This window comes from Coenobita brevimanus, chromosome 50 (assembly GCF_032717465.1).
Source record: "Coenobita brevimanus isolate Jiangsu-jjx chromosome 50, ASM3271746v2, whole genome shotgun sequence".
NCBI lineage: Eukaryota > Metazoa > Arthropoda > Malacostraca > Decapoda > Coenobitidae > Coenobita > Coenobita brevimanus.
In genome coordinates, this window is record NC_137003.1 from 51,541,031 (window position 1) to 51,567,133 (window position 26,103).

The following is a 26,103-nucleotide window of genomic DNA, read 5'->3' on the forward strand; positions in this document are numbered from 1 at the left end:
TGTAGAGAGGTTGCATTAAAACAACTAGACAAAATTCAGAACAAAGCTGTTAGAATCATTAACAACCCTACCATTACAAGTAAACTACCTCCCCTACAAGTAAGAAGGAATGTTGCCTCCCTTGCATTATTTTACAGATATTTTTATGGCAAATTCTCAGATGAAGTTGCTTCCATGGTGCCCTCTCCATGCCTTCCCTCGTGCTACACGGGCATCTGGTAGCGCTCATGACTGGAATGTCACTCAGCCATATTGCAGAACTTCTGCCACCATCGTAACAACTTCAACACATATATTTTTCAGGACAAGATGGTGGTTACATCCCTCCGCTGACCAGCGTTCAACCCCCAGCGTTACACCCCGTGGACGCCTTCACTTGCTCAATTTTCTACTTTTCAAGATGTCCCTTTTTTGCCAAACAAAGAGGAGTAATCTCCCTTGAAAATTTGAGGAAAATTGGTTCATTAATTTATTTAACTTTTATCAGTGATTTTATCAGAAATTTCTCCCGGCTTATATCTCCAAATCAGCTCCTGCTCCACCTATCTTCGAAAATTTCAACTTTTCCATAAGTTTCCCTCTGCGCCAACCTAAGAGGAATCGCAAAACTTGAACAAAATTGGTCCATAAATAAAGATTTTCCCTCACTTCTGCTGGTGATTTTGTAGGAATGTTTGCAAATTTTCAAAATACATACACATATTGCGCTACCTGGTTGCCTGATTTTTCTACTTTAAACATTTTCCCATATATGCCAAGCTCAGAGGAATCTCCAGTTAAATCTGAGCAAAATTAGTTCATAAATAAGGATTTTATCTCACTTTTACAGGTAATTTTTAACATTTTTACACCTCTTATATTGATGTTTCACACACTTGTATAGCAAGATGGAATTTTTACTTGATAATATAGTGCTAAATATGCATGAACCAATGAACCAATAAATGGAAATTTTTTTTAATGTATAGTGGAAAACTGAACAAAAAAAGTGCTCGACCACCTCCACTTGCTCCTCTCGCTCCTGTGACCAATAATTATAAAAAAGAAATCGTTCTCAGCGTAATTATTTCCAAGCATCTGCGTTCCCGGAAATATCAGCCTCACACTCACACACCAACACTTGGTATATTTATGATCCAGTAATCAGAGAAATCGCTAAGTAATTACGAGACAAGCAATCATTCCCAGTGCAGTGTTCATTATTAGTATGCGGATGGCACGTCAGAATTATCCTCGGCCGTCCAATTGATTCATATCCCAGTTATCAAAGTAATCGGTAAATAATAATAAAAAGAAATGGATCGTAATTTTTATGACACAGGACACAGCTCACTCGGTCAGAGCTTCCCCGACCCTCTCACGCCGGCCTTCTGTCATACATGGCAAGGGTTGGGGACTGCAGAGAGAGAGAGGGGGGGGGGAAGACTGAATGCCTTTGAATTATCGCTCGTACCAAAGATTTATTTTCCTTTATTGGACAGATACATAGATTGATACGCAGAAAGATAGACAGAAGGATAAACACTCATATAGATAGATATGTAGATAGATAGATAGATCGGTAGACATATAAACACATACTGTAGATAGAAAGATGGATAGACAGATAAATAAACAGATGGTAGGTGGATGAGTACCTACACACATTTATCTGTCCAAGTTATGTTTGTGCTATTATTCCATTTGTACTGGTATGTTTTGCCCGTCAGTTACCACCTCATCTTCCTCTCCAATTCCTTTTCAAAGTATCTGTCTTTCAATCTGTCTTTATATTTAACTGTTTATGTCTGACTCCATCTATCTCTAACAGTATTATTTTGTATGTGTATAGCAGGTACATATAATAAAAATGCAGTGTGTGAAGAATGATGAAGGGAAAGTAGTGGTGAACAATGAGGATAGTAGAGGCACTTGAAGAGAGCAGTAGAACCGGTTGCTGAAAGAGGAGATTGACTGGAACAGGGAAGGTCTGTCAGCGGATCCAGTATTTGGCCCTTGGCCTTTGATTGATGCTGCTAGTGAGACCAGGGCAATAGGCAGTTTGCAGTTGGAGAAGGCGGCTGGTATATCTGGTTTGACTGCTACAATGCTGAAATCCTCGGGAGACAGGAGTGGGTTTAGTTATGGATGTGAAAAATACGATTATATATGAGTGTGTTGTCACAGATGATTGGCTGAAGAATGTGATTGTAAATGTACAAGGGCAGGGGTAATGTCCTGGAAAGAGGAAATAATTATAGAGGCATAAAACTTTTGGACCAAATAATGAAGGTGATGGAGAGAGTCCCAGAAGGTATGAATAGGGAAAGAGTGAATATTGATGAGATGCAGTTTCAGTTTATGTCAGGCAAAGGGACCAATGATGCCATATTCATTGTTCGACAGTTTCAAGGAAAATATATGGGAAAGAAAAGGGATCTGGACTTTGTATTTGTTGATGTAGAGAAGGCCTTCGACAGAGTCCCTAGGGAGATGGTGAAGTAGGCAATGAGAAGGCTTGGGATTGGGGGGTGGCTGGTTAGAGTAGTTATGGCTATGTACGTGAGAGCTCGCACCCAGTTGAGAGTGAATGGAGAATTGAGTGAATGTTGGTGTGCATGAGGGATCAGTCTTGAGCCTATTATTGTTTGTCAGTGCGCCTGAAGCTTTCTCACATGACTTCAGAATTGTACTCCTATGGAATATATTATATACTGCTGACTCAGTGGTGATTGCAGGGACTGAAAAGGAGGCGGAGGAAAGATTTTGGAAGTGGAGAGATGGTAAGGAGCAGAAGTGTATGAGAGGAAATGCAGATAAATCGAAAGTGATGGTATCTTGGGCCTGTGGCGGTACTGTCAAAGCAGAGGGAGAGTGGTCATGTGCGGTTTGCCACAAGGGCGTGGAGTGATTCCATCTTGTGCCAGTTGTGTAGTGTTTGTGAGCGCATAAGAGATGTAGTGGTAGTAGAGGTAGACTGCAAGATATTGCTGATTTCGTGTGTGTGGTGTGTTGGGGAGAGCATGTGGAGGTTGTCTGGCGTGGAAGGACTGATCTTGTTGGTGAGTCTCTTGAATATGTGGAAGTGTTTTGTTACATGAGAGACATGTTATGTGCTGGAGGTGGCTAGAGTGAGGAGTGGTTGGTGGAAGTTCAGGGAGCTGTTGCCTCTCTTGACAACGTGAGGGCTCTCCCTCCATGCTATGGCATCTTTGAATGCGGCATGTGTTAGGAGTATCATGCTGTATGGCAGTGAGACAAGGCGGTAAAGGAAGAGGAAATTCGTAGGCTCAGTCGTACAGAAATGACAATGATTAGGTGAATATGTAGTGCGTCCTAGAATGCGAGGCCTGAGGGGACTAGGTTTACAATTAAAGGGTTGAGAGGAAGGATGGGACTGGAATGCATTGATGTTGTGATGAGAAGGGGTAGGTTGAGATGGTTTGGGCATGTGGAGAGGATGGAGGATTACAGTTGGGCGCGGAGAGTGAGAAGTGTGAACGTCGGGGGTAGGGTTACGAGCAAGAGGAGGCACCATGGTTGCGAGAGACCGACTCGAAAAGATCTGGGACGAGGTCACAGAGTGTGACGTCAGGTAGAAGAGACTAAATAAGTATCCTGCCAGAAATCGAGCAGCGTGGAGAGCCGCCATTAGGTGACCAAGGCCGACCGATGCAAGGATGTTGGAACCTATATAAACACTAAAAACGAAACGATACGAATAACAAGTGCGGACATCCACCCTTCACTCACTTAATGTAGTCCAACCTTCACGCGACCCTGCACTGAATGACAAGGGAATTGGTGTCTTGTAGTCCAGGAAGCCATTTACCATCAAACCCTATAACCAAACAGACCCACGGTGATCTGCTGGGATCAGGCTCTCCAAGCAGATGAGACTCATTAGGGTTCACATCCACGAGATTAGCTGGGGTTTATTGCTCCCATAATACCACTCTGAGGCGGGCAAGTGGTCACTCTCACCTCAGATATGTGGATAAAGTAGCCTTGGTCCAGAATCCTACTCTCCTAATTGTGCTATAAAGTAGTGGATGTTAGACTGATAGAGGTAGTTTGATTTCTTTCTGTGGCTGCTATCTACACAAACTAGTTTTTCACTCCTCTATTCCTGTCCTTCTTAATGGTCAGCAAAAATGGTCTTTTTGTTTGCCAGTTTGTCTAAGTATCTGTCTATCAATTTATCTATCTATCTATCTATCTGTCTACCTGTACCAGTCTATCTATCCATTCATTTTCTACCAATCTCGGTCTATCTATTTATCGATCATTTTTCTGTCTATTTATCGATCATTTTTCTATATATCTATCTGACACTACTATTCTACTAAAAATTCTTAAATAATATTCGTTTTCCCCTCCCCCTCCGTTACCTATTTCTCCTTGCCTTCCTCTTTATGCTCAGGTCTTCATAGGTCACTGGGTCAGGTATTGATCGGTGCTCCGTGGCTTCCCCTTCGCAGTGAGGACGGAGTTTATGCTGTGCTCTGGATGCCTTCGAAATATTTTATTACAAGACCATGGCGGCCCTATCTGGCAGTTCGGCACTTGCTTGAATTAGACCCCTTTCTGAACCACGCTTCGCTGTGGAGGAAGTTCTTGCACCTGCTCAAATGAGAGCCGTTTCTTAACATCTACCACCAACCACCTAAACCATTATCATCATCATCATCACAGCTATCACTACCACCACCATCACAGCTACCACCATCACCATCATTATCACAGCAGCCACCACCACCACCATCATCGTCACATCTACCACCACCACCATCATCATCACATATACCACCACCACCATCATCATCAGTTACCACCACCACCATCATCATCACAGCTACCACCACCACCACCACCACCATCGTTATCACGGCCATCACTACCTCCACATTCACACCTGCCACCATTTTCTGCTGAATAAAATCGCCTGTTTGTATCTTCAGTGAAGTAATAGACTTCGGAGTGAAGATGTATCTCTCTCTCTGTCTCTTTCTCTCTCTCTTTTCAAAAATATATGAAAAACTCCACGGATATGCCCCTCCGCCTCTTCCATGTGTACATATTGTAACACCAATGGGACAATAATTATTAGGGTTCAAAACACGCTGTCAGAAATCATCAGATGGCATGATATTGAAACTGTCTCATCTGAGACCCAATTTCAGTTATGCTACCAAGTTTCATCAAAATCCTTTTTCTAGTTTAATCTGCATTACACACACACACACACACACACACACACACACACACACACACACACACACACACACACACACACACACACACACACACGCTAGTAGATGGTATAATGGAGAGTTTTTCCGAACACCAGGTTTATACAGCCCTCATTAACACCTTCAGTCTCATGACATCTTTTCTTTTGTTGTTTCATTATTTTTTTTTAATAGTGCAGATATTTTTATACTCTCTTTATTTTGGTCTGATCCAGATTTTTTTGCTTTTGTAGGTATTATCACGTAGCTCAGTTCAGACTAAGATAATAGTACGACTAAGCATTCTATCCACAGAACTTCATCGTGATTGGCATCATATTCTAGTGTTGATCTTTTGTTACAATTCAATATCGAAGAGGGAGAGTTGACTTTAGGCCAAGTTAGACTAAAAAGGGTAGAGTACGACAGGATTTTGCCAGAACTGTATGTAATCCTTCCATTTCTCAAAGTATCTTCAAAACTTGCTAAAATCGCATGAAGACAGTAAAAATAAGGTAAAAATACGCCACCTGATGCAAGTGGTCGCCACCTATTACACGGCACGTCTCGCCTAAGCAATATAAAGTCGTACAGTGGTAACAAGAAAAAGACAAAAGACCTCACTGTATTACTGGAGTTAACCCCTCTGTCAGACTACTCAAATTGTATTTGTTCTAGCTAACGCCATGTTATATTCATCCAGCTTCTTTATCCAACTCCTCTAGGTCAAAAATTCTCCCCTGAGCTAATTACAGTCGTCGGGAAGCAACAACAATTATCCATTAAAATACGTCATCGGATTCAAAAACTTAGATTTTATACTCAGTTTCTTCCTTACACCTCCCGCCTCAGATGGTAGTAGGAAAGTTGACAAAAACTTTTGAGAGTTTCCCCATGTCTTTGTGTCACCTGGCCCACCGAATGTAGGTCAAGATGGGGGCTGAGACTCGCGCCTCCTCGGCCTAAGAGAGATTCTGTCACCTCTCCCTGAGCGATTTGTTTTGCATACTACATTCACTATTCTCTTGCATGATATCTGTGGCTTTCTTAAGTTTCTCATGTTCGGGACAACTCTTATATATTGCTCCAGCTAACGCCAGACCTCATTCAATTGGGAGTGAGTCATATGGGCCCGATTATTAATAGTTGTACCATGTACACTTTCATGGTAGGAACACCTCTACTGTTCTCTTCAGTCTAACGCCAGACGATTTCATTCAACTACTAGTGAGTATAAGAGTCTGACAGCGTTAACTCGGACGGCGATTTGATATTTTCTTTGTCTTCAGTTCAGCTTCAGTTGAAAAGCTTAATAGCCTACGAACACTGTTCCAGTCATCTTCAAAGTCTTTGGGATTGTAATCCATTTTGTCTCATTTACATAATAGGGAGATTCAGAGCGCGGCTGTTTGGACCCACAGGGAATCATGTGAATAAAAAGTCTCTCCATCTCTTTGCTACTTACAGGTGATGGGAATGAGTCTCTTTTGTTAACAGTCTTGCTTGTTTAATGCATGCAAGTCTCCTTTGTTACACCTGTGTGCATAGCGCGCGCGCGCGCGCGCACGCACACACACACACACACACACACACACACACACACACACACACACACACACACACACACACACACACACACACACACACACACACACACACACACACACACACACACACACACACTCTAAATCTCTCCAAACTCTAACACTCCAACAATTCACGTTCCTCCCTACTTAACCAGACCTAATTAGGTTCAGTCTAACCTAAGTCAACCTAGCCAGACTCACCCAACTCCGACAGTACCTTACCCAAGCCTACTCTAACCAAATCAAACAAAATTAAACCTAACCCAACCTAATCTAAATTAAGTACACAGCCTGTCCCAAATAACTAAAGCCTACCCTAACTTAAGCTTAGTGAACCAAATCCCTCCATTTCTGAAGCTTTGATAGTCTACGTTCCTGCCTAACCAACCAAACCTAAACTAACCTAACCTAACGTAAACTAACCTAGCAGACCCAAAGCTAACCTAACCCAATCTCCACAACTCTAACACATACAAATCCAGTTATATCCTTATCCCCTTACCTTATCTAACCTAACCTGATCTAACCTGCCCTCAGCCAACACCGACATTTCACGTCTCTCCCTACGCCAAGACTCTGTGGTCCCATATATTTATCATCCAGGTGGGTTGGTGGTTGGTTGGCTTTGTGGCGTGGTGCTGACAGGCGTCATCCATCACCTGACAGCCCGACCCTAACCTGCCCTTAATTAGTACAGGCGAGGCTGGCTTAGCGGCGGTGATTTGTGTGGTGGTGGTGGTGGTGGTGGTGGTGGGACGGGGCATTAGTCAAATTCACCCATTTCTGGTCTGGAAAGGGGGAAGAGGAGTGAGAGAGATCGCGTAGGAGAGGCGGGTGCTAGAAGTAAGGGAAGGGAAGAACTGAGGGATGGGTGGGGAACAGATAAGGAAAGAAGTGGAGAGAAACCAAGAAGAAAAAAAAATAGGGAGTGGTTAGAGGAAGGGACAGTTGAGAGAGAGAGAGAGAGAGAGAGAGAGAGAGAACCTATCAAACAAAAGTAGGACAACATGCGTACTACAGACAGATCAAGACCATCCATCCATCCATCATCCAATCCTACATTTCCCGATGTGGACCATAGGAGCCCGGGGCTAGGCAGTTGGTTCCGACATTTAAGATGAGAGTGAACAGATCCCAGACACTAAAAAGGTCAGACTGACACAAGAAGAAATTCAGATATACCGACACAAACATAACATACACACAAATAATGAGACATACAATAAGAGAAAAAGTAGGCTACTTGGTAACAGATACATTAAATACCACACAGCCACACGAGCAGACATCTAGACAGGCTGTATTAGATAGAAACAGGAAAGAAATATAAGACAGATAAATCACACAGACAGACAAGCAGACTCCCTGAAAGTAACTGATAGATACAATGAAGAGAGATAATTATAACAAGAATATTTAATTGTACCAGTTAAATAGACAGTCATAAAAACATTGGTACCAACGAAAAGATAATCAAACAATTATATCAAAGAGGCAGACCAATGGACACTGAAACAAAAATAAATATGCAAAAAAGATAGCGGCATTTCAAAGCAATGTTTTATGATTTTACCAATGAAATGAACGGACAGACGTGAAACAGACAAATAAGCATACTCTCACACAGACTAAACCTGAACGGTAGAATCCATCCATTATCCATTTCAGCACAGCACCAGCTAGATCGTAGGGGCCCGGGACTAGGTTGTATAGTTCGGGCATATATGGCAGGGCGACCAGTTACATGCCTCCAAGTACTATCACCAATAAATCCCAACCATTTCTTGTACTCATACTGGCCATATCCGACTGGAGCTTCTACTGTAAACTCACTGAACCGCCAGACATTTCTTTATTGGGTATATGGCTACCACCCTATGCAGCAAATGGTCTTCTAGAATACAGGAAACCACTTGCCTTGTCACTCAGTGTAGAGTTATCTGAAGGCAGCACTATACCAAGTAAATGGATAGTGCACCTCCCCCTACATATTAAGTTGCAGGAGAGACAGAACTAGAAAAGAAACAGGACAAAACGAGGCAGAAAAGCAGAAACAGACACAGATAGACGAAGGAACTCTCAGATGAAGACAAACTGAATAAAACCAACTAAAACAGACAACACGCTCAAATAGATGGGCAGACACTTAAACAGATGGGAAGACAAACGAATGATAACATCGTACCGTAAAGCACCCTCATCTGTGTGGAGCTCGAACCCACCTCACTACTGCAGGGCTAAACGATGTGTGGCCGTCACGTAAATATGAAGTTTTTGCTATCGGATCCACACACCCCGACCTATTGCAGTGTGGGTGGTGGTGAATTTAAACTCTTGCGGTCAGGCACTCAAACAGATGGAGGGACAAACGGATGAACAGACAGTGAAGCAAATGAAACAGACACTAAATACAAGAAAAGACAGACAAATGAACTCGCAACAGATGAACAGAGAAAAACAAATGAACAGTCAAACAGATGGGCAGACACTCAAACGGGTGAACAGACAGTCAGATGAACAGACACTCACACAAATGAACAGACACTCAAACTGTTAATCAGGCACTCAAACAGATAAGCAGACACTCAAGTAGATAAGCAGGCATTCAGGCAGATGAACAGACACTCACTTAGATGAACAGGCACTCGAAATAGATACACCGACACTCAGACAGATGAACAGAGACTAGGTCAGATGAACAGACACAAGTTGAACCGAACAGACAAAAAAAAAAAAAAAATAGAATATGAGAAAAGAAGGAAAAGGGCAAGAGAGAACGACTGAGAAGCATTGAAGAGAGATAGATAGATAGATAGGCATATAGGCTGACAGTTAGGTAGACACATTAAGAGAAAGGAAAGGGCAACAGACAACAATATAACAATACAGAAGACAGGCAGATACATACATACATTCTCACATCAATACATACTAAGAGACGGAAACACGGAACAGAGAACGAGAGCCAAACGCAAAAGATAGACAAAAAGGTAAGTAGATGGACCGATAGGCTGGCAAATAGACAAAGAGATAGATAGACATATTTAACTGGTCCAACAGGATAGGCAGACACGTGGCCCTCGTCTGGTGTAAGTGTTGGCAGATAAATGGAAGTGGTATTTTCAAGAGCTGGATAATTGTTTTGTGGAATATTTTTGCTGGCTTGTAAATGACTGTGTGTGGCTGGTCGCTGGATGAGAGAGAGAGAGAGACAGACAGAGACAGACAGACAGACAGACAGACAGACGTAAAATGCACAAAGACAGACAGATAGACAAAAAACTCACATACCATATTCATCGAGTACATAAATAACGTGTAAGAATGCTGATGATGAAGTTGTTAAGCGTATTTAGAGGGAAAGTCTATTGACATCATCTCTACATGCTGGGAATTGAGAGTACAGTACAGATAAAGGTTGAATTTGTTATTTTTCTTAAGTGTGGCTATAAGTAAGCAGGCAGATATAGAGACTTAGCCTAATCTCCAAACATTGGCCTATTAGCATGTAAATACTGAGGGTCTTGACGTACTGTAATCTCTTTTCAAATGCGACGTATATTCATGCTCGAAATAATCTCTCAACTATGGTTTTAGAATCGTGCAAAAAGTTACAATTGACATAACACCGAAATGCGACGTACATGTGTGCTTATATGTAGAGGAACTTGAAATAATGATAATTGTGACCTACAGGCTTGCAGTTACTGAGATTTGACATATGTGACCTATTGGCTTGCAGTTTCTGAAACTAGACATAATCTCACAACTACGATTATTATGGGCATTTTGTGAGATACTTGACATAATGAACCAACTCAGTTCATCATCATCTTTCTTTATCGGTGGGGTCCCTCCTTCTCTTGGTCTATTTTATCTTAGCTAAAGCGGCTTCGGAATGGTTAGATGTGCTGAATTGACTCTGTGCATTGTTTTGCCTACACTCATCTGCTCACTTTGTAGAGATCTTCCTCTTGTGGCGTACAGCTCTCGTATTAATATGTGTGGGTGGGGGGTAGGGGAGGGGGATGTAGTAACCCTAGGGGTTTTTCATTGATATTATGACCGAAATCCCTCTGAAAAACATGCTATAACTACTTTCCTTAGTTGCAGGTTCCTAACTGATGTCATTAGGAAATAACAGTGGCAAGGTGCTCATTGCAATTTACCTCTGTATGAGACAGGAGAGAATAGCCTATTTTAGTTATCCGTAAACAAGAAGGAGAACGATTTGTTTAGTTTTTCAACTAAGTAACTAAGGTGATTTTCCCACCGTTTATGATAAAATATAATCTGACAAATAGTCAAGAGTTACTTACCAAGGAGTCTGTGTTTTTCTAATACATTAAAGGTAATGTGGAGTGTGAAAGAACCATGGCCTTGGGTGTCTGGGAGATGGCGTCGTTATGGAAGGGCAGCTTGCGTCTAGACTCTTTCTTGGAATATTAGAGGTAAGATTATTTCTCTATGGCTTAGATTTAAGTAAAATAAACAAATGAATAACTGGAGTTATGTTAAATGCAGCCAAAATATCATACCAGTATCCCAGAACTACTGTAGATTATGGAGCCAAGTTAAAGAAGGAGGGATAAGTGAATGACCATTACCGATTGTGATGAACTTAGTGTATTTTTCTCATGTTTATATAGTGCTTTTCTAGTGTTAAGAAGCAATGAAAGGTCTGATTTGGTGTTTCATTGATAATTACCATCTCACAGTGATCACAGACTGCACAAGTACCCATTTAATTAGTAAGTAAATGAGGGATTCTTAATCACAAGGGTCAGCTTTGGTCGAGGATTCCCTGTCAGGAAGTTTGATGAGAGGGGAATCTAGACGCGAGGGATCCTTGCAGGTAAAGCTCACCACATGCAACACTTATAAACAGGATCAGGTTTGAGAGTTTTCTTAGCTTTCTTCCCCTCACTGAGTTCTTTCTTCGCCACAGTGTTGCATTTATCTCTGTTTCTCATCTATTACTGTTTTTTGTGGAGTGTTCTTTTCAACTCCTTTCTTGCAAACAGCACCCGTCTGCCTACAGAGTTTCACCCTTTTTCTGTCAACATCTCTAATGCAAGCATTAATCTGTACTCTCAGTCTTTCACGCATTCAACTGTTCAGTGGTGGAACTGTTTTCCTTAGTCTGTCTCTCCAGTGCATATGTCTCCCTGTCTTTGAACAAATGCAGTGCATTTGGTCATCGCCAAATGAACGAAAGTTGAATTTGGATTTCTATCTTGCTTGTTTTCTTCGGAAGGAACATGTTTAGGATGCTCTACGCCTTGCCTCATTTGTACTGTTAAAACTGGGGTCTGCATCGTGTAATTAGTGAGTGACTTGGCATAATCTCGCAGCCGCGGCCTGTAAATGTGCAGTTAAGAAGAGAGATTGCTGGCTGCCGCTGCCTCACTGACTAATGTTGTGCCTAATGTGTCTGGTGATCACATTAGAGTCTACGGTTATTTACTGCCTCGGCTACTTTGCATAATAACCCTTCCCTCCTGTACAGAGTATGTATCTGCTTCGGTGTAGTAGTACCTATTTTTTTTAGCCTTGTCAGTAATGTGACGTCTAGATTCTGGTTTATTCTTTCCATTTCCAAGCGATTTTATACCAGCTTTGGTGAATCCTCTTGTAGTTGAAAAGTTAATGAAGGCACAGAGAATTGGAGGGGTGACAGGCACAAAATTGCAGTACCGTATATTTTCATTTGCCATCGCCGCTGCATGACCACAATTGCTTCTCTCCACAGGGTAGTAAAAGGCAGCTGGCTATATTTTTTACGGCACAAAACGAAGAGCAACGTTTTAAACTTAACACCCAGGCTCCTGTTCCTCACTCTCAACTGCATAATATCGTATGGCGTGAGCTGCAACAGATTAATAAAGTTGTCCCGACCCCGAGGGGATTAACGGTATCAGTATATACCCAGGTTCCTATGACTCACCCTCAGCTGAATATTGTTTGGGGTAGAAAGAACACAGTACTAGGGATGTCTGGATCATGAGAGAGTTAAGTGTTTGAGGCTCCTGTAATATACTCTCAGTTAAGTATAGTTATCTGGCGTTAGCTGGAACAGAATGCTTAGTTGTCCCGGTTAAGAGAACATTGATAGTGACAGTATCTGCATTCCCAGGCTCCTATACTCCTCAGCTGAATAAAATCGCTTGATGCTAGCTGGAACAAAGTACTAGAGTTGTCTTGAGAATGAGAGGAGTAAACTGTTGCTGTTAAGCTTTTACTCGCAGAAACCCTTTAGTACAATGACGTTCTTAAAACTTTTATTGTTACCACCAAACGATTTTATTCAACTTAGGACAGACCTCCATTTATAAAAGGGTTGGTGAAAGCTGTATATATAACTCTTGGTGCTCGAAAAGTCTGTCCAAAACAGAATGACAATATTAAACACATTATCAGACTGACGTGATTAACTCCTATAAACTTGATACCCAGTTTCTCTTCCATTGTTTCAGCCAGACTACTTTCTTTACCTTAGGACTGACCTTTAATAGTGAAAGGATTAGTGACAGCTACAGTATATTTAAGCCCTCCAGTGTTCGAAAATTCATCCAGAGTAGTATATGGCTATCCGGAGTTTTGTCAGAGTAAAAAAATATATCATCGAGCTGAAGGGTTAATATTTCAGCATTTAGGTAAGGAAGAGCCTTGGTTATTTTCATTTGTGGTTGCTAAGTGAATTAGTGTGTAAAATTATACGGTCTGTATTCCAGACACACTCCACACTAATTCCCCAGACTTGAATCCCAGGAACGTAATAACATTTTGCCCTCCTCTAATGAGCCTAATTCAAATTACTCCGTCTTCTTCCCGGGTTAGCCCGCTATGAACTTCTCGGTGGAATTTTAGAAGGTATTTTTAGGCTTCGTTTTTAAGACCCTTCCTCACCACAGTTTAATTCCTCCATCAGGGAACATCGTCACTCATTTAATTCAATGTTTTTATGGCGGAGTTAAACGGTAGCATCTTTTTAGTGCAGACACAAAACGCGATTTTAGTTCTAAAAGAAGAATTGTGTTTCTGACCTTGGACAAAAATTAGACAGTGCGCCCCTAAGGCGCACCCGTGGTACATTTTACACGGCTTCACATGTCGTTGTCTAAGCACTAATACCCACCATTCAGATAGAATACTTGCTAAGGCGGTCTTATTCGGAACCGGTATGATCGTAGTAACGGGGTGTATTTTTTTATGGCCTGTCATAAGACAATGGAAATCTGTAAACAATGATTTGGCGAAACATATCGACAAACTGTTTCTTGCCCCATTTTCTTGCCCCATCCTTTCGGGCAGTAATCGAGGTCTGTACCCACTGCACCACCACCAGCTCCCCCAAGAGCTTCTCTAACCATATCGAAAAAGAGTCAGAACCTAATGAAATCTTGCTGAGTTACTCAGGTGGAATGGAATTGTCGACCGGAAATGTACCTCTTTCTCCATCACTCTCATCTCCAGCATCATTTCTCTCTACACCATAAGCTTCCAAATAAAAAGAGGAATGAAACTGAAGAAAAGACAATATATATTTCTTTTGCAGCTTATATCATGTAGATCAATGACAGAAAGACAGAACAGCGGCTTTACATTCTTTCCATAACACTCTTCGTGACTAGTATCTTATTCTAGTGTTCATCTGCTATTACAACTGGACATGTAAGATGGAAAGAGGGCAGTTTTAGGCCAAGTTAAAATGATAAGAGTATAGGCGTGATTTCAAAGCCGGACAGATATTTATAGATGAGGAGTTATTAGAATCCTTTATCTCTGTCTTTAAATAGTCTGTCATTCTGCCATCAGCCAACAACAAACACTTTTTCGTCTTTAGCCGTGATTTTCAAGCTGTTGAGACTTTTAAATCACGCAAAACTTTAACCTTTCTCTTAGGACGGGCACAGAGTAATTCAACCTCATTTCTCGTGTAAATAATCAAGTTCCTCTATAACCCTGGTCTCCAACAGCACTTTCCTATCTCTGCTGCCTTAAATCCGGCACCTATTTTCTTATTACAGTCTTGCTGCCACCGGAGGAGTTTATTCAACTTGGAAGGACTTCTGTTAGTGAAAGAGTTTAGGAAAGCTAGGTCTAACCCGTCCAGTCTGAAAATCTTCCCTAAGCTGAACTAAAACTTCTGAAAGTAGCAAAGTCGGGCGAGAAATATGCCATAGGAGAGGGGTAAAGCATGACCCTCCCGCTAAAGAGAATTTAACATGTCCTCAAAAGTAATTCATTCCCTTCTCTATCACAATGAACTCAATGGTAATTTCCTAAAAGTAATTATGTTTCACTTGTGACGATCTGAAAACAAGTTCCCTTCCCTTACGACGAACCGAAAGTAAGTAATTCCCGAGAAGCTTTTGTCTTTCTGTTTGGATGGTCACAAAGCAAATCGTTCCCCTTCCTCTTGCAACGAATTCAAACGAATTTCTCCATTACTTCCAGCAATATTTCCCCATATCCAAGAGTTATAAAAATGTCAAACTAAGGGGAATTTAATACAACAGCCTCAGCGGAATTCATCCCCCTCTCTCGTGTCATATCCTAGAAGCATTTATCTTTCTCTTCCAACGGTGTCAAAATAATTCGATTTCCTTTGTTTTTCGAGCCCAGATTAATCCCATCACTCTGACCCCCAGTAATTGTAAATCTTTTTGTTATTTACGCGTGAATTTAGAGTTAAACGAACTTTAATATGCAAGCCTTAACTCTTTCAACACTATGACGTCTTTTTGGTTTTGTTCCTGCCCTCCCTAAACGCTTTTACGTAGAGATTTTTATTTTTTCCCGAAATGAAAGGGTAAGGTATGGGCTTCATTTAACCTCTTCACACTAAGGCATTATTCTTAAGTTAACAAGATTCGTCTGGAGGTAGCAAGATAAATATATATACGTTATCACAGTGAACTAGTTTTAATTCATTCCCCTCTCTTCCGACGAACTTTGATTAATTCCACCATCACTCATACCTACAACACCAAATCATTTTCTGAATAAGTGTGATGTTCGAGGTAAGGAAGCTTTTGTCTTTTACTCTCGACGGCCTCAAAGTAATTCATTCACCTTTTTTCTTTCGCCGAACCCTATATCCGTCTATAATTTTTACCTCCAGCAACACTCCTGGGACGTGTTTTTCAGAGTAAGGGAAGTTATAACACTAACAGTGCATTGACTCACACCTGACAGATATTCCTAACCTCATTCAGCTGTTGATGGCCAAGCGTAGTAATTTTGGAGGGTCGGAGCAACTAGTACCTTAGGAGACATTTGTACTCCATTACTCAGGCTCATCGAAGGTAACGCAGTCAGTACTTAATAATTTAGTTGTGAAAGTGGACCGGTTCACTCAGATGAAAACAGGCCGACTTTTAACGCATTCATCTTTCACTTACGTTGCAACGAATCCAGATTAATAAACACTTTTCACCATTTCTTTGATCCTCAACAACACTCCCTCTTCCATAACCTTTTCAGTCCAGTGACGTATGGTTCACTTTGTTCATGCTGATATCTAATGATCTTGTATTGCACAGGAAGAGAGCTTTCATAGTGGACGGGTTCAATGGACACCGCTTCGTCCCCGTAGTAAAAATAATATTGTGGAGGCATCAGGAATTAAGTAGAAGACAATGCGGTTAAACGTGATTATCCATGAAAAGACAGATTTAAATCACAGAGGTATTCCTCATTCTTTTGCGACATACTCTTACTAACTTATTACTTTTCTGTTATGACGAATGCAGAATAATTCTTCCTCCACTTCCTCTTCGCTAAACGTGACTCAACCGTTTAAATCACAAGAATCGTTCATCTCAGTGCTACCATCGTCCCAGAGTAATTCCTTCACTTTTCTCTTGCCACGAGCTCGAAATGTTTCCTTCATCACTGTGAACCCCAGCATCATAAATCTCGAGCTGAAGAGAATTTTAAATCACTGGAAGCATTTATCTCCCACTTAAGACGAGCTCAGACTAATCCATTTCTCTTTCTCTTACCACCTACTCGAACTTTTCCTCCTGCCACTTCCTCTCGCTTGGACGTGATTGTCGAGCGGGAAATATAATGCGACGCTCCCATTAATTCATTCCCTTTACTCTAACGACGAACTCAGAATAATTCGCTGCCCAGAAGCAATTATCTTTCTGTTACGACGGTCTCGGAGTAATTCATTTCCCTTTCTCTTGCAACAAACTCAGACTAACTCAGCTATCACTCTGACCAACAACAACATTCCCTCTTCTCGCATCCCGGCCGACTCTCCCTCACACACACCCATTATTCAACATTAACCTCACTCCCTCACCACCCTTACTCCCTCGCCACCCTTTCTCCCTCGCCACCTTATGTCTCTTACCACCCTTTCTCCCTTATCATACTCACTCCCTCTCTCGCCACCCTATCTCCCTTACCATACTCACCCCCTCCTTCGCCACCCTTTCTCCCTCACCACCCGCTCTTACATCCTCACTTACTCCCTCGTCATCTTCTCTTCCTCCCCACCCTCTATTACCATTCTCACTCCCACCCTCCCTCACCACCCTTACTCCTTCAGCCCAGGTCAGGATCGTTAGGTCTGTTTCGCTTCTGCGTTACCTTACCATGTTGCTCAGTACCTCGCTGGGATTGTAATTTAAGCTTTACATTATTCTGTTTCCCCTCCAGTCCTCTGCCTAATCTGTTCCATCACCCACCATTCCTACCTCACCAACAACCACCGTCAGCCTCACCATCCACCACTCACCACCCTCCTTCGCATTACGATTGTACTTCCCACCGCACTATACCTCACCACTACCACCACCACCAGCACTTGGCTTCGCCGTCAGTCCTCTCCGCCTTTCCACCTACCTTCATGCTTCACCACCAGCATTCCGTGCCTTACCACGATTCTCGTGTGTGTGTGTGTGTGTGTGTGTGTGTGTGTGTGTGTGTGTGTGTGTGTGTGTGTGTGTGTGTGAGGAAGGGGAGGGCTGACAACTTTCAGCTTATTTAAACAGGGTGAAATCAAAGACTTTCTGTCAGATCAGCTCCTATTGTCTCACTGATTCCCTTTAGCCACTTTAGCCACACTCTTCGCCGCCGTGTTACACTGCTCTCTTAGGTATTGTTTTTCTCGAGTTGTCTCTTTTCTGAACTCTCTAAGTACATCTCTTTCAGCTGGGTGGGCTCGGACCACCAATTTAGGTACACACTCTCAACCCTACAGTATTATGTCCATCTCTGTCGAGTAAGAGCTGATCAACATTCTCAGGCCTTTATGAATGTAAATGATTAGTTGTGGAACTATTTTCGTCAGCCTGTCTCTCCCACTACGTATATGTGATCTTGATTTTGATTTTCCGCTTTTCTACTTTCTTTGGAAGGAACAGTTTTTGCGGACTTTCTTTTTTTTATTATATCAACATTTACCAGTGCCCTACATTTGCCTTATCACTCGCCACCCTCTGTTCCACCATCAGTCACTCTGCCTATCCACCATCCACCTATCCACCTTACCACAGTCTTCATAAACGTTTTCAGTATTGGTGAAATCTTAAAATATTCCTGCTCGCCACCGTCAGACGATTACTAGTCATACTACTCCCATTTCAATCCACAAACCGAATAATGACATCACCATCACATGTCTGGAAGCGACAAGCCAGAGGCAAGAACTATAAACAGCTTCGCCAAATTCTCCGAATTACTGGGGCTGCCACGGCCTGGTTTTGACGCCACCATTTATATTTCGGCGCGCTTTAACACACAGGCATGTTCCAGCACTGTTCCCCGCCCGCAAAATCCTTTAACTTTGGGAGCAAATCGTACCCCGTTTATGTAACAAATATACTGACAGCACAAACGAGTACAAAGAAGAGCAAACTGGAATGACTATTGGTTCTTTCTACGCTGCCTGTTATAATACAGGCTATAACTATTCCATAAGTCAAAGACGGGAATAGAGAAGCAGGGGAAGCAAGACAGAAATTGCCTCTTGGAAAGACTCGTTTTCGTACTTACAGAGGAAGTCAAGACCAGTTAAATGTTTCATGGATCCACAAAAGGTTAGTGATTATTGCATTCGTCTCACAGCCAGCAGTACCTTGCCTTGTATTAAGGTTTGATTCCAGCCGTAGAGATATTAGCCATATCCAGTTCGGTGATCTTTTTTTCCCTAGTTTATTCAACCTACTAGCAGACCAAGATTCAGCTTAGGGGATACTTAAAGTGGTGTACGAGATAGATGTAGGCTGCCCTTCATTAATCCTCTCATGTGTTGTGGCCTTTGCTAAGTTTATTAACAGCGTCTAATACTAGTACGGATCATTTTGAAGCATGTAACCGGATTGAAGGAGTGTGTGTGTGTGTGTGTGTGTGTGTGTGTGTGTGTGTGTGTGTGTGTGTGTGTGTGTGTGTGTTTGCTGGTGGTAACGTGTGTCCATGCATATGACAGCATTTGTTCACACTCTGTCGAGTCATATCGATGGCATACGGGCTGTAGGCTCTGACACACACGGATATAGCCGATACAGTACCAATACAAGATCCTCACACACACACACACACACACACACACACACACACACACACACACACACACACACACACACACACACACACACACACACACACACACACACACACACACACACCGGCTGAATATCGTGCAGCCGTATAAGACGAGATGCCGAAAATACTGTAATACTAACCTGCATCGCTGGATTGATCAAGTATACGTCATCGGACTAAAGGGGCTTCTTATATTCGAGTAGGATTTCAGCGTTGGTTACTGCTCTGTTTTGAAGCCAGTCTTGCCTATATTCTCGACAGAAATAACTTGGCAGCATATCGCACGGCATGTACCTCACCCTCGCCCACATGAAAGCAGTCCCGTCAGCACGTACAGTCGTGACCAATGATCCCCTCGCACATTTGGGGTTCCGATTTAATGAAGCAAGATTTCCACCCTTCATACTCCCCTAAATGAGGCAGGAGAGCTTAGTAAGATCTCACATTCATTGTTTAACACCGGGCCGTAAGCTCAATATTTTCAGGACGATGATATCCCTATTTTAGTTCTCTGCTGCCCATGGACGATTATGTTTAGCGTATGAACCCCTTTCGTAGTAAAGGAAACAGCGTCTTTTTGTATTTCACTGTCCCGAACAAAGACGATTATATTTATGAGAAATTTCAAAAGGCAGAAATTGAGGTACAGTCCTCATTAATATCGCCACTACAAGAATCGCCCCCGTGTTAAATATAATTGCCAGGGAGTACCAAGAATAAAGAACACGTCATCGCGGCAAAACGATTAAATGGAAAAATTATGTCCACAGTGATTTTTTTTAAAGGTTTTATTTCCATCTGAACAATTTACGTTATTGTGAAATCAAGACACATAAAGGAGTTTAGATAAATAGCTAGATAGATAGGTAGAGACAGATAGATAGATAGAGAGGGAGAGAGATACGCAGATAGAAAAACAGACAGATGGACAGACAGATATCGATGAATAGATATCTATGTGCCGCTAGTTCCAAGGGGATATTAAAGAACCATAGACCATAACTGATAGGGAGAACTCGACGTAGTGTACCTGTCCAAGTCCCACCACCACCACTGTCATCATCACCATCATCATCATCATCACCATCATCATCACCATCATCATCATCGTCATCATTCTGCTCTCTTTCATCGATAATGGAATATCCTTCACTGTGGCGGTGTCGCTGTCCGGGATATTAATTAACAGTGGGGTTGGTATCAGTGAAGCCTGCCATTGTTAGCGCGTTATTTCAGTGGCAGGGCTGGTTCGGACGGCAGCTGCGATGGGTGTGGGTGATTGGGTGAGTGCATTTACTAGCTATATATGCGGGGTTAAAACTAAGCTCGGGTGTGGGTGTCGGTGGGTGTGTATGGGGGAGGCGGTGGTCAGTGTGTGTGTGTGTGTGTGTGTGTGTGTGTGTGTGTGTGTGTGTGTGTGTGTGTTGCAGTAGAGTAGGGTACATTTGTAGTACGTGTGTTTGTGTGTATATGAAAATGTTCGTAGGGCTCATTTGTAAGTGTGTGTGTGTGTGTGTGTGTGTGCGCGTTTCTCCAGCATTATTACTCCACTAATTTTTATCGCGCATTATGGTCAAAAATTATGCTGCTTATTTCATTACCCCACCAGTTCTCTCTCTCTCTCTCTCTCTCTCTCTGTTTAATGGTTTTTCACGCTGTGCACCTCAACGTGATTCATGGACATAATTTTCTGGATAAAGCTTTTGAGGGTTAATTTCGGAGCGTATGAATTTTTTGAGTCTGGAATCCGTATCTGTCGAGAGGAGCTGTTAAGGTGATGGAAAAACAACTGAGAGACTAAAATAGCAAGGAGAGAGGGGTCAGGCGGGTACGGAGAGAGAAGGAGAGGAAAGAAAGAAGGGGTGGAGGGGGAGACGGGATGTAGGGGAGTGAGAAACGGGAGAAATGAGGGGAAGTGGGAGAGCAGGAAGTGAAGGAGGAGAGGGGAAGAAGAAGAGAAGGGGAGAAGGAGACGAGGACAGTGGAGTGGGGAGGAAAAGAGAAGTGAAGGGGGAAGTGGGGCTGGGCTAAACCGGTGGGAGATAAGGAAAGGAAACGGAAAAATGGCCAGGATGATGACGATGATTGATGATAATGGTGATGAAGGGAATTTAGCCCCTTCACCGTGAGTACTTTTATACACACACACACACACACACATATATATATATATATATATATATATATATATATATATATATATATATATGTGTGTGTGTGTGTGTGTGTGTGTGTGTGTGTGTGTGTGTGTGTGTGTGTGTGTGTATATATATATATTTATTTATTTATTTATTTATTTATTTATTTATTCTGTTATCACCGAATTATTTTTCTCTCATTTACGCCAGGTAAAATTCGAATATGGTTGGGAAACTATTACGAATGAAACAGAGATTTGCCATTCGATAACAGGGAAGAAAGAGGAAACCCATCCAAGTATTTCTTTCGGCTGACACCAGACACTTTTGTTTCGCTTCAAGAAACCCTGACAGTCACAGTGTTCAAGCAAAGCGGGGAAAAGAAGAGGAGGGAGAGAGGAAGAGGGAAAGAGGGAGAAAAACAAGAGGAAGAGTGAGAAAACAAGGAGTATGGAGACAGGAATATAATAAGGGAGGAGAACTGGAGGGGATGGGTTGTAGAATTTAGACAAATCTAAAACAATAACAGTCAAGTGTGGAAGGGAGTGTGTGGGTGATGAACAAAAATAAGTCAACTGGAGGGAGGGAGTGTTGAAGAGGAGGAGAGGGGAGAGAGAGAGAGAGGTGGAAAGGGTATTTGTGAGTGAGAGAGGAAGTTATATTTACAGCAAGTAAGGAGGCGGAGAGGAGACAGGCTGGGGGAATAAGGCTGGGGGAATGCGAGGCGGTGAGGGAGGAGAAAAAATAATCAGTGAAAAAGCAGGACAGAGGAGGAAGGTTGGGGAGGGGTAGGGAGGCTTGGAAGGGATTGGAGGGATATAAGGGGAAAAAACAGACAAAGACAGATGGAGGTGCGGATGAAGGAAAGGGGGAGCGGTGAGGAAAGGTCGGAGGAAATTATGTAGAAGCTAAAGATAAATGAAAAGTGGAAATAAGAAAAAATGAAATATACAGTACAGTGAGAAGGGAATGTGGCAGGAGGGGGAGGGGGAGAAGAGGGAAAAGGGAGAGGAGGTAACTTTTAAATGAAGGACACTAAAAATGAAAAAAAAAAAAAATGTAGTGAGAAAGAGGAGAAGGGAAGGAGAAAGGTGTTTGGATGATTGAATGGGAGAAACAAACGTAGATAAGAGAAGGCCGGAGGGAGGAGGAAGACGCAAGGGGAGAGAACCTGAGGAATATAAGTCGGCGGGAAAGAGGATGAGGTTGGAGGAGATATAATGTCACTGAACTCATCGTAGGGAATGACGGTGAATCAAAATAAAAACAGACGTGGGTAAAAGCAAGAGAAAGATGAAAAAGATATATTGATGATTGAGGAAAAAACAGATGAGGCGAGACAGGAGAGGGAGAGTAGGAGGTGAGTAGAGGAGAATGAAGGGAAGAGGATGAGGTCGGGGGAAATATGACGAGGATGGAGGAAACTACAAATATCAGGAAGCCGTGCCAAGGCACATCCAGCCTGTCCCCGGCAGTCATGTTCGTCCTGACATATCAGCACAACAGGATATCTAGTCAAAGTTGTCACATATCAAATCTGGAGTAAATTCGAAATTTTAGACCCGACCCATCTGACACTGACCCCCCCAACCGCTAACTGAGGAGTGACCCCCCTGATGTAATGAGGCATGCTATAAGATGCAGATTTGAAAGATGCACCGTTAGGTTTTGGTGTCGATATTACGAATTTGAAAGGAGTTATGGTGAAATGGCGTTTTTTTTTTTTTTTTTTTTGGGGGGGGGGGGCCTACAGCCTGGGCCTTGGCCCAGTATGGCCCAAGATATAATCAGGTGCTCAGAAGGCCGTAGTCCATCATCCCTGTAATTTTAGTCAAAATCGCACTAGTAGCATTCGCGTAAATGTTAACAGACAGACAGACAGACAAACAATCAGACAAACCGAGTGAAAACAATACCCGTCCCCAAGCTCCTCCAGGACGGGGACGTGAAATAAAGAATAAGGAGAGCGGAGAGATTGGAGATTAAAGGGGAGGGGAGGAGGTAAGTGAGAAGGAAAAATAGAGGAGAGAGAAATAAGGAAGAGGAGGGGGAACATTTTTTATTGGAGAAGACTAAAAATTGAATAAGTTAAAAATAAATGAGTTCGTAGAAAGGAGAGCTAGATGAGAAGGATGTCTGGACGACTGACGGGGAAAACTAAGATAAAATAAGAGAAAGGAGATGAGATGTACGAGAGCGAGAAGATGGTAAGGGATGAGGAAAGAGAGAGGGAGAAGGAAGGAAAAAAATGAGACGGTGTGTGGAGGAGGAAATGTGGTGGACGAATGGAAGAGATCGGGAGAGGGTTGGAGGAAGATTTAAAAAAAAAAAATAGTATTAACAATGAAAGGAACAAAAGAGAGAGGGAAGGGGAGGAAGGGGGCGGGGAGAGAGAAGGATAAGGAGGAAAGAGGAGGAAATTTCTGATGGTGAAGGGATCTAAAATAAAATTATTTAAAAATAAAGAAACTGGGAGAACGGGGAGAGGGAAGAAAAATATATTTTAATGAGTGAACGGGAAAAATGAGCACAAATAGAAGGAGCGGTAGCAAAAAGAGGGGGTGGGGGAAGATGGGCTGGGGAGGAGGAAGGGGAGACAGTGAGAAGGAGAGAGGTTGGGCGAAATATGAGTAGGTTGAAGGGAATGAAACAAAAAAAATGAGGAGAGTGAGGGAGAAGGGGTGAGGAACGAGAGAGAAGGAAAGGAGAGTACGTGAGGAGCGAGGTTTGAGGGAAAAGAGCAGTGAGAAGGACGGAAAGGAGAGGGAAGGGAAGAGGTGGAAATTTCTTTATTATGAAGGGAACAAATAAGAAAGTGAGAGAAGAGGAAGGAAGGAGGTGGATGATGGGGATACACACACACACACACACACACACACACACACACACACACACACACACACACACACACACACACACACACACACACACACACACACACACACACACACACACACACACACACACACAAATGATGGGAAGGACTGGAAAGGGAGGGGGAAGACAGATGGGGGGGAGAAAGATGGAGGTCGGGAGAAATAAGAAGAGATTGAGGATATATATATATATATATATATATATATATATATATATATATATATATATCAAGAGAGAGAGAGAGCAGTGGAAATGAGTTATTTGAGAGGAGCATGTGGAGTTACATGGAGAGGCAGACTGACAACAAGAGTTGAAGGAGCGTTGTGATGTGGATGAGGATGTGATAGAAAGCGCCGGGAGAAATACACTGAGATGGTTTGGCCATTTGGAGGGGATAGATTTAGAGACTAACGAAGAGAGTGTATCTGAGTGAGGTGGAGGGAGAAGAGGGAGGGGGAGACCGAAGATGAGATGGAGAGATAGAGCGGAGAGATATATGAGAAGGGGGTGTGAGGTGTAGGGCAGTGTAATGGCAGGGGACTGGGCGACATGGAGACGATTTGTTTGTGGCCATCCCTTACGGGATTAAGGCATCTGGCTACAGACAATTAGACTAATAGATAACTTCTAAGTCATTTTCATTTTCTCCGCCAAGTGGGTTATGTTTTACCCGGCGATTGTTTGTCTGTCTGTTAGCAGGATTACCCAAAAAGTTAGGAACGGATTTTGATGAAAGTTTGTGGACGGGTGGGCACTGGGTCATGGGCCAAGGAAGAAATTATTAAGTTTGAGGGCGGATCCGGATCCGAATCCTGAGTATCCCGCACAATATCTCCAAAGGTTCTTGATGAATTTAAATGAAATTTTGTGGAAAGGTAGGCCATGAACCAAGAAAGAATTGATTAATTTTGGGGACGGATCCGGATCCGGATCCGACATTACTCAAAAGGTTATGAATGGATTTTCATTAAATTTTTTGGAAAGGGGCCATGTTCTAAGGAAGAAATTATTAAATTTGGATCCACGGACCCGGATCCGGATCCTTTTTAATGACAGTGGCATTCTGAGCGCTTTCTAGTTGTATATACTATCAAGCTGAGCGTTATTCACGTTATACCTGGCCCTTACGTTTTTACTACCAGTGTTTAGCACTTTACATTTTTTAATAATGAGGTCCATTTGCTACCTCTGGTCCCAGTTAAACAGTTGATCAAGGTCCCTCTGAATTGCTTGCCTCTGGACTGTTGTGTCTGCTCTCTTACCTATTTCAGTATCATGGGCAAATTTAGAAATCTTACAAAATAATCCCTCATCAGTATCATTTATGTATACTAAAAAAAATAATAATAGGACATAACACTGAAGCCTGTGGCACTCCACTTGTAAATTCTATCCAGTCCCAGTCGTTTCCATTTATTACTTTCATCTGGTGAGCCAATCTTCGATCCACCCGCGCGCACTGCCATTGAAACCATGTGCCTTTAGCTTCTGAATGAGCCTTTTGCATGGAATGTTGTCAAAAACCTTTTGAAAACCGAGATAGACAGTGTCAGCAAATTTAGTCTCGTCATACACGTTCATAATATAGTTGAAAAAGTCCAACAGATTAGTGAGGCAAGAGCGATTATTCCAAAAACCATGTTGCAAATCTGTGATGAGATTATTTGTTTCTAAGTGTTTCACAAACATGTCTCTGGTAATAGTTTCAAGCAACTTAACCACTGATGT

The 26,103-nt window shown here is 42.4% G+C and overlaps 1 protein-coding gene across 1 annotated transcript in view; it reads right to left on the bottom strand.

Annotated features, from left to right (window-relative positions):
* LOC145399794 (dipeptidase 1-like) overlaps window positions 1-26,103 on the bottom strand; it is a 406,473-nt gene that overhangs the window by 244,786 nt on the left and 135,584 nt on the right. The window contains exon 4 of the mRNA XM_080272342.1: window positions 14,136-14,144. Coding sequence (XP_080128468.1) covers window positions 14,136-14,144 — 9 coding nt within the window. The remainder of the gene's footprint in view (window positions 1-14,135; window positions 14,145-26,103) is intronic.